The following is a 12,781-nucleotide window of genomic DNA, read 5'->3' as shown; positions in this document are numbered from 1 at the left end:
CACCCTGCTGTCAGAGAAGAGCTTTTGAAGGATGTTTGAGCTGATAAATGGTAGGTCTGAAATCTCTAGATTATTGCAAAGTGCTTGTTCTACATCTAGCCAAGGTTCGTCTAAGAAGGTATGTCTTAGCCATCCTGAGATAAATTGAAGCCTGTTGGCTCAGAAGTAGTGCTGAAAGTTAGGTAGTTCTAATCAACAAATTAAATCCATAGTAAAAAAGACATTTAAACCCGGTCAAGCTGAACTACAAACACCATCAAGTGTGGTACAATTTCTTACTCTTAAAACCCCAAAATTACTTTCCAAAATATACAGAATGTTTTCTAAAAAAGATGAATCAATATCACTTCCTATTGCAAAATGGGAAGCGGATTTATCAGTTAACTTAGACCAAAACTTCTGGTCTCAGATAAAAACCTTTCATTTAATTAGAAAGTCTTCAATTAATTCAATACAAAATACTACATAGAATGCACTATACAGGTCATCGGATGTTCAAGATGGGCTTTACGTCTACCAACAACTGCTCACACTGCCAAACCAATTCACCGGACAATTATATCCACGCTCTTTGGTTCTGTCCACCAGTTCAGAAGTTTTGGCACGAGATATGTGAAGACTTATCAAAGTGTCTGAAATGTAACATTCCAACTTCCCCTTTAGTGTGTTTGTTGGGCAGCTCAGATTATGTCACTACAGAAAAGAATATAGCCCATATGGTTTTCACTGCCCTATGCATAGCCAAGAAAACAGTCCTCATGAACTGGAAAAATAAAAATAATCTTAATTCTAACCAATATAGAAATTATCTATTAAATTACATTAGTCTTGATACAGCCTCTGCCACCAGATCAGATCAATTGCTCTGGGCTCCTTTGATCAGCTCCATTACCTAGTGGGGGTGGGGGGTCATAGTTTGGTCCCACCTTCGCTGTTGTGATTGGTGTGGGGGTAGGGACAGGCTTGGGGCGTCAGGGGGTTCCCCAGGAGCATCTTCCTTGGAGGGCTCAACCCTCCAAGTTGCGGTCATGGCCTGTTAAGGGCTCTGTTGGCTCTTAGGTGAAGGTTTCCTCGTGGCTGCGTGTAGCAGGGCTAGGGGAGGGTCTGGGCTGACGGACGTGAGTTACTGACCTGGTAGCCTGGCTGTCCCTGGGTTGGTCCGGGGCAGGCAGGGGGTTCTGGGGGTGCTCCGTCTCCGGGCTGGGGCCCTGGCTGGGCCTTGGGGTGTGTCACCGGGGTTGTGGGCGGGTGGGTGTATGGGGGCTCAGCCCTGGCGCAGGGTGCCGCCGGTGCATCAAGCCACCTGGGGGGCTCTTCAACTGGTGGGGGAGGCTGTTACATCTCGCAGGAGCTCTCCTCTCTCCAGGAACAGACTCTGCAGGTGGGGAGAGATATAAGAGAGGTCGAGGAAGAACTCAGCCTGGGTGTCTATTGTCTTGTGTAGTCTGGAAGATAAGTGGATGACGGGGTGGGTGCAGTTTGTCTGTGGTAGGGTCGGGTGGGCTGCCCCGGGCTCTGTGGGGCCGTGCGGCGCTGCTGAACTGGGCCCTGGTCCGGATGGGCCTGGGCCCCCTTTCCCTGGTGGGTTGCAGAGTCTGGGGGTGCCTACTGGGGACAGCAGGGGAGCTGGCCCCAGGGAGGAGGCCTATCTCGGGCACGTCACATCACATGCCGGGACAGTGGCACGGTTGCCCCTCCGTTAGTCTTGCTTGGTCTTCTATGCTCTTGGGGCCTCTGGATGTCTGGAGCCTCGTGTTTTTAATTCCGCTCCGGACTCGTGAATCTCAGCAGCGGCGGTAACGTTTTCACGTTCTTTCCCGTTAATGCGGCAGGTAAATAATCAACTACCAGTGTATATTATGTTAGCGCGATCTGCCTTATTACAAAACCTGCCATTACTGTGCATTTAGGTGACCATGATGAGAGAGACAGAGTCTGGCTGGCTCAGATGCTGGCAGTTCTCGCTGCGGTCATGTCGCATTAAATCCGTCTTTTACGTCACTGACACAAGACAGACGCCAATTATCAGCGCCGGAGAAGACATCGCGAACGCTTCCTGGCCATCCAGTGTAGATGTCAGTGAAACTGTTGGGAAGACAATGTTGGAGAAACGTGAACATTTTATTTGTACTGTATAATCTGCAGATTCTGACAGAAATCTGCAACTATTAGGGCGATCGTGGCTCGCCTTGTAATCGGAAGGTTGCCGGTTCGATCCCCAGCTGGGACAGTCTCGGTCGTTGTGTCCTTGGGCAAGACACTTCCCCTACCGCCTACTGGTGTTGGCCAGAAGGGCCGATGGCGCGATATGGCAGCCTCGCTTCTGTCAGTCTGTCCCAGGGCAGCTGTGGCTACAACTGTAGCTTGCCTCCACCAGTGTGTGAATGTGTGTGTGAATGGGTGGATGACTGGGTGTGTAAAGCGCTTTGGGGTCCCTAGGGGGGACTAGTAAAACGACGAAAGAGTGACTGTGTCCAGTCTGTTCCAAATTTGTTAGAGGGCTATCAGCCATATCATCCTGAAACGCTTGACTGCAAATCTGAAGAAGACTTCCTACAGATCCTCAGTGCTGATGAGGTGAGGAAACGGTCTTCCTGTGACATGCACGTTGCAAATTATCTATGACATTCCCATTCTATGTAACTTGGTCTTCAGTTTGGAGATGGTACTTTGTCTCACTCCAAATAATGCTGAATCTTGGTTTTGTGGAATACCAAGTTGAAACAGCCCTATAGCATGGACCCTATCTAAATCTTTTAAATATGGCATGCTTAGAGCAGATACCCACGGACTGCTGTATCAGGGTCATGCTAATCAGGAGCCAATCAGCCACCTGATTTTCAGCACCTGGTTTACTGGAAGCTCACATCAAGAAACAATAGCAGAACAAGCGGTTTGTCATGGATGCAATCTACATACTCAACTCTGCTGCTCAACCCATGAACAAAATTTTCCTTATAAATGTGGCTCCATTTAAAGGGAAAGAAACAGGCTTTGCAATAGTATAGGATTTATTATCAAAAAGCATTGTTACAACACACAAATAAACAAACACCAATTGAATCACTTTTGTGCTGCATGTTCTCTAAATGTTAAAAAAACAAAAATAAAACAACAACATCTGTTTGTACATCTCTTTAAAAAAACAACAAAACAAAGAAAAACTCTGAAATGAGACAGAACTGTCTTTTATGCTGCTTACATATGTTAGCGATTGCCCTTCAAAAATAATTTAATTTAATGAATTAAATATTTATTTAAAATTTAACACATGTTGATAAACAAAAGAACTAAACAATGATCTCGAAGAAAAGGAGCACACTGAACTTTAACCATCATTAAATGTAAGATCAGGGCTTCCCTGATACAATTCTAAGAATAATGTAATGAACTGAATAAAGAATGCTGAGAGTTTTTACTGCTCTGGACAGAAAATGCTGATTTGAATATTGGTCATCTTTTCACTCAGGTGTTGTAATGATTTGACTCCTGGTCAGTGTGAGCACTACTACCAACACACTGCTATGACTCTGTCCCACATTTTCTAAATATAACACTTTTAAGCAATATCAATTATCGTATCTCATTAACAAAATCCTTTTCCACAGATTCTACAGCCTTCATTCCCTTGTGTGAATTTGTGTGAGCTTTCAATCCTGATTGATGAGGGAAACTTTTCCCACAAGTGCTGCAACTATATGGCTTCTCACCTGTGTGACACCTCATGTGACGATTCATGTTAATCCATTGACTAAATTCTTTCCCACAGGTGATACAAGGATAAGGTTTCTCACCCGTGTGAATTCTGACATGTATTTTCAGGTTGCTTGTACTCTTAAAAGTTTTTCCGCATGTCATACAAGGATATGGTTTCTCACTTGTATGAACCCTTCTGTGAGCATTCATTTTTGAGTTGGAAGCGAACACTTTCCCACAGGTGCTACAGGAATATGGCTTCTCACCTGTGTGAACTCTAAAATGTGTAGTCAGAAGGGATCTAAGGAGAAACGTTTTACCACAGATGCTACAAGAATATGGTTTCTCACCTGTGTGAACCCTTGTGTGAACAACTAATTTTGACTTGTAATTGAATACTTTCCCACAGGTGCTACACAAATAAGGCTTCTCACCTGTGTGAACTCTAACATGTGCAATCAGGCGTGATTTAAACAGAAAAGCTTTTCCACATATGTCACATTGTTCAGTCTTTTTTCTTGTCCCACTTTGACCCTGACTCTCTGACACAGGAGCCTTTTTTACTCTCTTACTGTCACTTTTCTTTCTGCAATGTCTCCTCTTCTTCACCTCTGCATTTTCAGGTGACCCCAAGTCCACATGGTGGCTTTCTTCCTGATCTTGGCTCTCAGCAGAGCTGTGAGAGATTTGTTCACTGTTTGGTTCTGCTTCACTGTGGTCACTTTCTTCATAAGCAGGAGTTACCATGAAGGTATCAGGCTCCAGCTTCACTCCCAGCTGCTCTCCCTTCTGACTGCTGCAGAGATCCTCCTGTTCCTCATTAATCTGTGGAGGGTCTGGGTCCTCCTGGTCTACACTGGAGCTCCTCACCTCGCTATAGATTGGCTGGTTTGCGAGTGGCTCCTCCTCCTCCGCCGCCTCCTCACAGACATGTAGTTGTTGGACGTCTGAAAAGAGAAATGGAAAAAAATTTTTTTTCTAAAACAACAATCACCAGAGAAAATATATTTTGATCTGAACCATAAACAGGTCTCTACATAGTGAGAATTTGGCCCACTGAACTTTGCAGAACTGTTGTAATTCATTAATTAGAGGGTTTTCGAAAAACCGTCTTTTTACGGTCACGCCACAGCGAAGTCTTCATTTTGTTTTTCTTAAGGTGAACTTGCTGGTATGTTTTGGATTATTATTCTGCTGCAGAATCCTACTGCCCTTCAGTCTCTAATAAATGGTCGGATATAGGGCCGGGCCATATTATACCGTTCACGGTAATACCGGTACAAGGTTAAGCAACGATAAGAAAATGAAATATCGCGATACAATATGGGTGAAACGCGCATGCGCAGTGCCTTTGTTTTCATATGCACATGGCCGAAAAAGCATGGAGGCAACAGAGAATGAGAAGGGAAAAAGCGGATCGTTGAGTGAAATGGATGAACCAGTATTAGTTTGTAAAAATGGTGCCACTTCAGTGATGTGGAACTGGTTTGGTGTTTGTCCGTCAGATACACAACAAAGCACTTTTTTTTCTGTAGAACATGCAAGCGGGCCGTCGTTATTGCCGTATAAGGCACCCGTAAATCTGGGTCTTAAACTCCGTCCACTTCAGGTCCCAAAGTCAAACGAACACTGCAGCATCACTGAGAGTTCAAAACTGTCTAAATTCTTTCTTCTTTAATAAAATCATCAGCATTGCTGCTTTACCAGGTGTAACTATGAAGTTTAACATCCAGGCATCCATGAAAACAGAATTTATTACACTTAACGGAGTTAGAAGCTAGCAGGAAGTTAGCGGAAGTTAGCTCGCTAGTTACCCAAGCATGATATACCGTGTTCTGACTGAGAGATTTCTGAAAAAATTCAAACGTACAGCTCTGCTATCACTTCTAACATAAATGAAGACCGGTAACTAAACAGCAGTGACGTTTGTAAGGTTACTGAAGTTGGGCTAGCTGGTTTATAATGATGTGCTACGTGATCGCTAGCGACACAGCTATGTTTGCATAACATAAACAATGAAGCTGGAGGAATCAACGCTAACACTTTTCCACTCAATAAAAGTTAACGTGAAGGTTCCTGATGGTTAGAGACAAATACAATCACATGGCAGGATGCTGTAAACGGACCAAACTTCAGTCAGGAGAACAACTGAGCTAATCCATCCACAATACGAGGTTAGTCATTAATATACTGCAACAACATGGGAATAGAGCAGCTGTGATAGAATACAGCATTAATGAATCAATGGTACAGAAGTGGAGGAAGCAAGAAGAATGAGTTGAATAAAGTTTTATTTATCTGACTGCTTTATTTCGCTTAATGTGCCTTATAACCCCATGCACCTTACGGTCCAAAAAATACGTATTTGACTTTTTTATTTGGCACACTGCAGTTTAATGTAGCAAAGCACCTCTTTTTAACTTCAGTGGATATTATACATGGTTATGCTCAGGATATGTCAGCCCATTTCGACTGGAAATGCCTTTGGTTAAACTTTCAGCACTAGTAAAGTTGTGAAGTTGTATTTTGTCTTGAAGAAATTATATCGTCAGTTATATCGTTATCACAAATTTTCAAATATATATTGTGATAAATATTTTTGGCCATATCTCCCTGCTCTAGTCGGATATTCTCCTTCAGGATGTTTTTGTAGACAGCAGTATTCATTATTCAATTTACCACAACGAGCCTTGCAGGTGTGAGGCAGCACAACAGCCCCAGACCACCAACACTGCCCTCACCATATTTTACTGTGAAAATGATGTTCCTGTTCAGAACTGTTGTTACTTTTACACCAAATGTAAAGAGACACATGCCTCCAAAAAGTTTCCCTTTTGCCTTGTCAGTCCACGGAATATTTTCCCAATGTCTTGGAGATCATTGAGACTTTCCTTTGGCAAAACTGAGACAAGATTTTATGTTACTTTTACTCAGCAGTGGTTTTCACCTCGTAACTCTGCCATGGATGCCATTTTTGCCTAGTCTCTTATAGTGGAGTCATGAACTTTGACCTTAATTGAGGCAAGTGAGGCCTGGAGTTCTTTGGATGTTGTTCTAGAGTATTTTGTGACCTCCTGGATGAGTCATCACTGTGCTCTCGGGAGTAATTTTGGTCATTCGGTCACTCCTGGGAAGGTTCACCATTGTTCCAAGTTTTCTCCATTTGTGCATCATTTGGCTCTCACTGTGTTTCAGTGGAGTCCCAAAGCCTTAGATGTGGCTTTGTAACCCTTTCAAGACTGATAGATGTCAATGACTTTGTTTCTCATGTTTTTCTTTACATTGTGGAATGATGTGTTGGTTTTTGGGATCTCTTAGCCGGCTTCGCTTTGTCAGAAAGGTTCTATTAAAGTGATTTCCTGACTCAGCCTGCAAAAAGGTGTGATTAATCCGTTAATTCATTATTTAACAAGGGGGCAATTTCACACAGCACCAGGCAGGCTTGGATAACCTTTCTCCCTTAATAAATGAACTCATCGTTTACGAACTGCATTTTGCATTTACTCAGGTTATCTTTGTCTAACATTTAAATTTATTTGATGATCTGAAACATTCAAGTGCGACAAAAAGTCAATAATATTTTGACTTTAGACTTGAAAAAATGTTCTACGACTTGTAACTTTGTTAAGTCTAATTGTTGAATGTTGTAATCGTAGTTCTTAAATTTGTAAAGTCTTAGTTCAAACTATAGGATCAAGACATTCCTTTGTCCCCCTCCCCAGCCTCTCGAGGTTCTGGGAGGAGGCTGTAGTGTTTTATCACAGACACATTCCTTGTAAAGATTCTGTTTGATGTTGCTTCCTGCTTTTATGATCCTTTTGGTGAGCAGGAGGTCACACAAACGCACCCGCATCACACACACACACACACACGTTCTTACACATACACATACATAGTGCCTTGTCTTTGTAACCAAGGGGGGTTTTACATCAATACTAGAGATGGTAAATTGCCTGTATTTGTATAGCGCTTTACTAGTCCCTAAGGACCCCAAAGCACTTTACACATCCAGTCATCCACACATTCACACACACAGTCACACACTGGTGATGGCAGCTACATTGTAGCCACAGCCACCCTGGGGCGCACTGACAGTAAAGCTGGAGGGTGAACACTAACAAATGGACTTTTTTCCATTCGATAAAAATTAATTTGAGGGTTCCCAATGGTTATAGGGACAAGTGCAATCGCATGACAGGATGCTATAAACGGACCAAACGTCAGTCAGGAGAACAGCTGAGATAATCCATCCACAATACAAAGTTAGTCATCAATATACTGCTGCATGGGCTTGGCTGTAGTTACATCGTAAGTGTTTAAAAACACTTTAGCGGTAATAAAAACCGAGAAGCCGACAGTGATCACCGACTGTTTTTAGGGGCTTGTTGAGATTAAACAGAACAAGATACAAAGCATTAAAACATGTTAAAAACACAACAGTCTTATTAAATGCAGAATACTTTGGGCCCGGAAGCACGATTCATCACGTTATTACTTAAAGACCGAATACCGGTCATGGAGGCTAACAAGGGCTGCCCAAAGAACATCTGGATTAACATACGGCTTCAAAAAGTTTAGGTGCTTTACAACAAACGCTTAGTCACGGTTGCCATTGAAAAGCAGTAGCCGCATACACACCAGTAGTTTTCCCTCACTCTCTCGTCCTCATGTGACGGATTGTTTTCATCTTCATCAAAACTAAGTGCTGGTTAACTATTTTCTTCCTCTCTCTCGGTTGCACTGGTCCAAACTGCAAAGGTTGAACAGAAGCCATTTCCAATGCGCTGCTAACTGTGAACTCGATGCGGTGCAACCGTATGACGTCACTACCCAGAGTGCATTGAGAAGTAAATAACAATGGTGGCCTATTGGTAAATCGGTTTGATATAAAATGTGCTTAAAAGGAAATCATATGTGGTATTAAAATACGCCAAATGTGTTATTGAAAGCACAGTACATATTTTAGCGCAATCATGTCTTAATAGCCGGGGCTCCCTTTTAAACCTACACCATCCTTCCTATTCTGGTATTTTAAAGAGTACTTAGCGGAAATATTAAACAACCTAAGTAATAGAGTTGCCAACGATTTATTATTCATTAAATTATATTATATTTTATTTTTATTTATTATTTATATTTTATCATTACTCTGTGTCTATTTTGTAAGTTCAGTTACACTTGTTTCATTGCGTGTCAAGATAAATACAGATTTTTAAAAGAACATATGTTATTTACATTTAACATATATTTGCAACACTGTTTAAAAAAGACTAAATGGGTCTTGAAATTCAAAGTTTCAGAGTTGAGGATAAAGATTTGAGACTTGCAAAATAATGACTTGTTCCCATCTCTGTTCCAAAGAAATATCATATCCACGTGCTTTCAATGATTTTGAAGGACAATGAACATCTCAATCAACTCTGTTACTGAAGCATCTTAATTGGTTTTAACAGAAACGTGATGCATTCTTGCTGCTTATTAAAGTTCTGACCTTTATTTCTTCCTGTGAATCATCCCAGTTTTACAAACCTATTCTGTGCAGCTTTATATCGGGTTTCCAGGTGATCGCCAGCAGTTTGAGCCACTCATCATCAGTTCTGACGCCGTCAGCCTCCAGCTTCACTCCCAGCTGCTCTCCGTCCTGACTGCTGCAGGGTTCCTCCTCCTGTCTCTCTTTCATCTGTGGAGGCTCTGGATCCTCCTGGAATTCTGAAGAGAGAAATAGAGGAAATAAAATGATGAAAAAAAAAACCCTAAAAGAAATAAAATACACACAAACACACACACAAATATAAATATATGTGTATATACACACTCAGCTGTTTACTACTCCATTGTGAGCTGGAGGCCATCACCCGATGAAGCCAAGAACTTCACATCATCTTCAAAAAGCAGAGATGAAATTCTGAAACCACCAAGGTTGAAGCCTCATTTAGTTTGTTTTTTGATGCATACAGGCAGCAAGCCGAGGAGATACCACGACACCCACCCTATCTTGTTGTGATGCCTGATAAACGGTAAATGGGCTGATTCTTATATAGCGCTTTTCTACTCTCCAGGATCACTCAAAGAGCTGTATAAAAACAACATTTACAGATTTTTGCCATCTCTACTAAACAGTTTCCAACCACAGGAAATTTTAGTGTCTTCTTTTTTTTTATGTTTGAGATGCAATTTTTATATACACTGTAGGAAAAAAAATTATAATGCAAATTTGCACAAATTTTGCATCAAAATAAACTATTTCCAACAATGTAATTTAAATTCTAATCATCCCAGAAACTATACAGAAAGACAAACTCAAACATGAACTTTAAGAACATCAGCAGATCTTTGTAAATGCCCTATAAGAAAAAAAAATACATTTTCCGTGAAAGTCTAAGGAGCTCGGAAAGAAAAGCGTCTGGAGTTCTTTAGGTTGCTTGAAGACGTTTCACCTCTCATCTGAGAAGCTTCTTCAGTTCTAGTGTTAAATGGTGGAGAGTCCCAGATTTAAACCCAGTGGGAGTATCCCACCGAGAGGAACAAAGGACCGATGATCCTCCACCTAATCACATGAGTCAAGGCATGAAAACGGGTGTGGGTCCCAATCAGCCAGGGTTTCGGGTGAGCTCATTGTGAAACCTGGCCCCACCTTATCATGCGAATTCCTGAGGTCAGATGGCCCAGGATGTGAGTGGGTGTTAAGGCGTCTGGGGAGGGAACTCAAAACTGGATTATAGATGGCAGACAGTTGGTGTCGTAAACCACCGCCTCTGTTCAAAGATGGTCACTCACAGTGGACGTAAATGTTCATGTAGAAATTCATGCCCTCTCAATTAGCTCAAGATAAAAAAAAAGGCTAAGTTTGGACACATCTTCTTGTTTAGTCTAAGGAGCTCGGAAAGAAAAGCGTCTGGACTTCTTTAAGTTGTTTGAAGAGGTTTCACCTCTCATCCGAGATGCTTCTTCAGTTCTAGTGTCAAATAGTGGAGAGTCTCAGATTTAAACAAACAGGGACAAAGGACCCCCTAATGATCCTCTACCTAATCACATGAGTCAAGGTGTGAAAATGTGTGTGTGTGTGTCACAATCAGCCAAGGTTTTGTGTGAGCTCATTGTGAAACCTGGCCCCACCCTATAATGTGATTTTGTGAGGTCAGACGGCCCAGGATGTGAGTGGGCGTTAAAGCGTCTGGGAAGGGAACTCAAAACTGGATTATAGATGGCAGACAGCTGGTGTTGTAAACCACCGCCTCTGTTCAAAGATGGTCGCTCACAGTGGACGTAAATGGCTTCTTTCACTCCTCTTTCAAACCATCTGTCCTCTCTGTCCAAAATGTGAACATTGGCATCCTTGAAAGAGTGACCTTTATCCTTTAGATGCAGATGGACTGCTGAGTCTTGTCCTGTGGAGGTGGCTCTTCTTCTTCACGGGACAAGACTCTATGTTTTGCTTTTTATACTATACTTACTATGTTTACCAAAATATGAGGAAATCAGGGGCAGCTCAAGACTCGATAACTTGAACTACATGCTGGCCTTAAACTCGCTGCTTTATCAGCATCAAGGCGTTTATTTCTTTTCAGGGTTTTACTCCTGCTAAACAATAATCTCACAGATGAACTCAGGTGTGTTTGGCTGTGAAAGACAGCCAAACACACCTGACTGCAGTCTTTAGCTGATGCCCAGTGTCTGACACTTTATACAAGTTTGACTCTGAAATTAAATTAATCACCAAGGTAACAGCTTTCTGCTCCCAGCTAACATCAGAGAAATCCCGGAGACGCTGACGAGCTTTCATGTTTTCATCAACAGAGAGGAACCTGAGCTCAGCACACATGTCCGTACCTGAGCCGTGTGAGTGTGTGTCGGGTCTCCGGCTGATATCCAGCAGTCTGCGCTGACGCTCGATCTCCTCCTCATACTGGACGATGGTTTTCTGAACCTCGCAGAAGATTTGTTGACAAACAGCAGTCAGCCTCTCCTGTATGAACTCTCTCAGAGACTCAGCTGAACACATGGCTGCTTCAGCTGCTGCGGGTCGATAGAAGCGACAGCGACGCTGTGTTATTGGTGTTTGATCAACAGGGACAGGAGCGATACTTACTTTGTGTCTCTGAGCTCAGCCCGCTTAATCAAACCGGGACCAATGTCTGCGCAAGCGCAGCTCCTATCCCTGCTCTGCTGTGGTTTGCCGTGCGCGGTCACGTGACTCCCTGCAAACCGTCCCAGATCTTACGGAGTCCTGAGAGGGACAACAGAGAAAAACGGATTATCAAACTGATACACACACGTTACCATGACAATGACACACTGTCACATTTTATAATTCTCCTCTAATGCCTGTGTTATTTGTGGTGTTACTGAAACCATCGTCTTAGAAAAGGTGATTGTCACAAGAAGTTTATAACATTGTTGAAAATGTTGTTATTGCGATATTGTTGTGTACAGCTGGGTATTAAAAGTTTAACCAGACTTCAATAATAGTACTGTAAGTGCTAAAAACCTGTATGTTGGGCATTTTTTTGACATTGACTTTCAGGGGTTTTAATAGTGAGCTTCATAGGAAACTGCTCCCTGAGGCTACACCTGCATACTCCTGCCTACTGTCCCTTACACTATAAAATAAATTAATCTCATTTTGTTATTTAAACAAACCCACTTGTACCTGCAATGAATTAACCTGTGTTTGAAAAAGGAGTTAAAGACTTTCTTCTTAAAATAAAGTAGAAGGTCTAACACGCTCCATCAGAGAACTACATTTCAATATGTTCTTATTGTTGACACCATCAGACTCTTAGCTGTAAAAACGTCTTTACATGAAGTCTAATACAGTATGGATGGTCAAATGTGAGGCTGCTGTGATGGGGTACAGTTTGCAACACAGCAGCCCAGCCTCATCACAGCAGAAATCCAGATGCCTTATAGGCACAGCTTTATCATGACAGGATAGAAACTGCTAACAAACCATCTGTAATTCTGAACAAATGAAAATGCTGTGAGGTTCAACTGTGGGGCCTTTTCCAGTTTTAAACCACTCATGCCAAGGACACCTAGTTAGCAGACAGAGTGCATACTAGAAACTGTCTCTTTTTCTGACAGA

The 12,781-nt window shown here is 42.3% G+C and overlaps 1 protein-coding gene across 2 annotated transcripts; it reads right to left on the bottom strand.

Moving 5' to 3' along the window:
* Positions 1-3,002: 3,002 nt before the first annotated feature.
* Positions 3,003-11,858, bottom strand: LOC146389597 (uncharacterized). 2 transcript variants are annotated; one of them, XM_084922940.1, is made up of 4 exons: positions 11,527-11,612; positions 9,512-9,601; positions 9,226-9,405; positions 3,003-4,643 (listed from the first exon to the last, which is right to left on the bottom strand). In XM_084922940.1, the coding sequence occupies exons 2-4, from the start codon at positions 9,546-9,548 to the stop codon at positions 3,574-3,576; spliced, it is 1,287 nt and encodes a 428-aa protein (XP_084779066.1). In that variant the 5' UTR covers positions 9,549-9,601; positions 11,527-11,612; the 3' UTR covers positions 3,003-3,573. The 2 variants fall into 2 exon arrangements, with proteins under 2 accessions (XP_084779066.1, XP_084779065.1); XM_084922939.1 differs by lacking the exon at positions 9,512-9,601 and having other exon boundaries at positions 11,527-11,858.
* Positions 11,859-12,781: the final 923 nt, after the last annotated feature.

Source organism: Perissodus microlepis, chromosome 3 (assembly GCF_051167445.1).
Source record: "Perissodus microlepis isolate ML-2025 ecotype Zambia chromosome 3, ASM5116744v1, whole genome shotgun sequence".
Lineage (NCBI taxonomy): Eukaryota > Metazoa > Chordata > Actinopteri > Cichliformes > Cichlidae > Perissodus > Perissodus microlepis.
This window is presented reverse-complemented; position numbering and strand designations above follow the sequence as displayed.

Excerpts from the sequence above, each read along its gene's own strand:
- LOC146389597 (XM_084922939.1), bottom strand. The coding sequence starts at position 11,698 with ATGTGTTCAGCTGAGTCTCTGAGAGAGTTCATACAGGAGAGGCTGACT. Across the intron at positions 9,406-11,526 it reads CACACACTCACACGGCTCAG|AATTCCAGGAGGATCCAGAG; the intron begins GTACGGACATGT and ends TTCTCTCTTCAG. Across the intron at positions 4,644-9,225 it reads TATAAAGCTGCACAGAATAG|ACGTCCAACAACTACATGTC; the intron begins GTTTGTAAAACT and ends TTCTCTTTTCAG.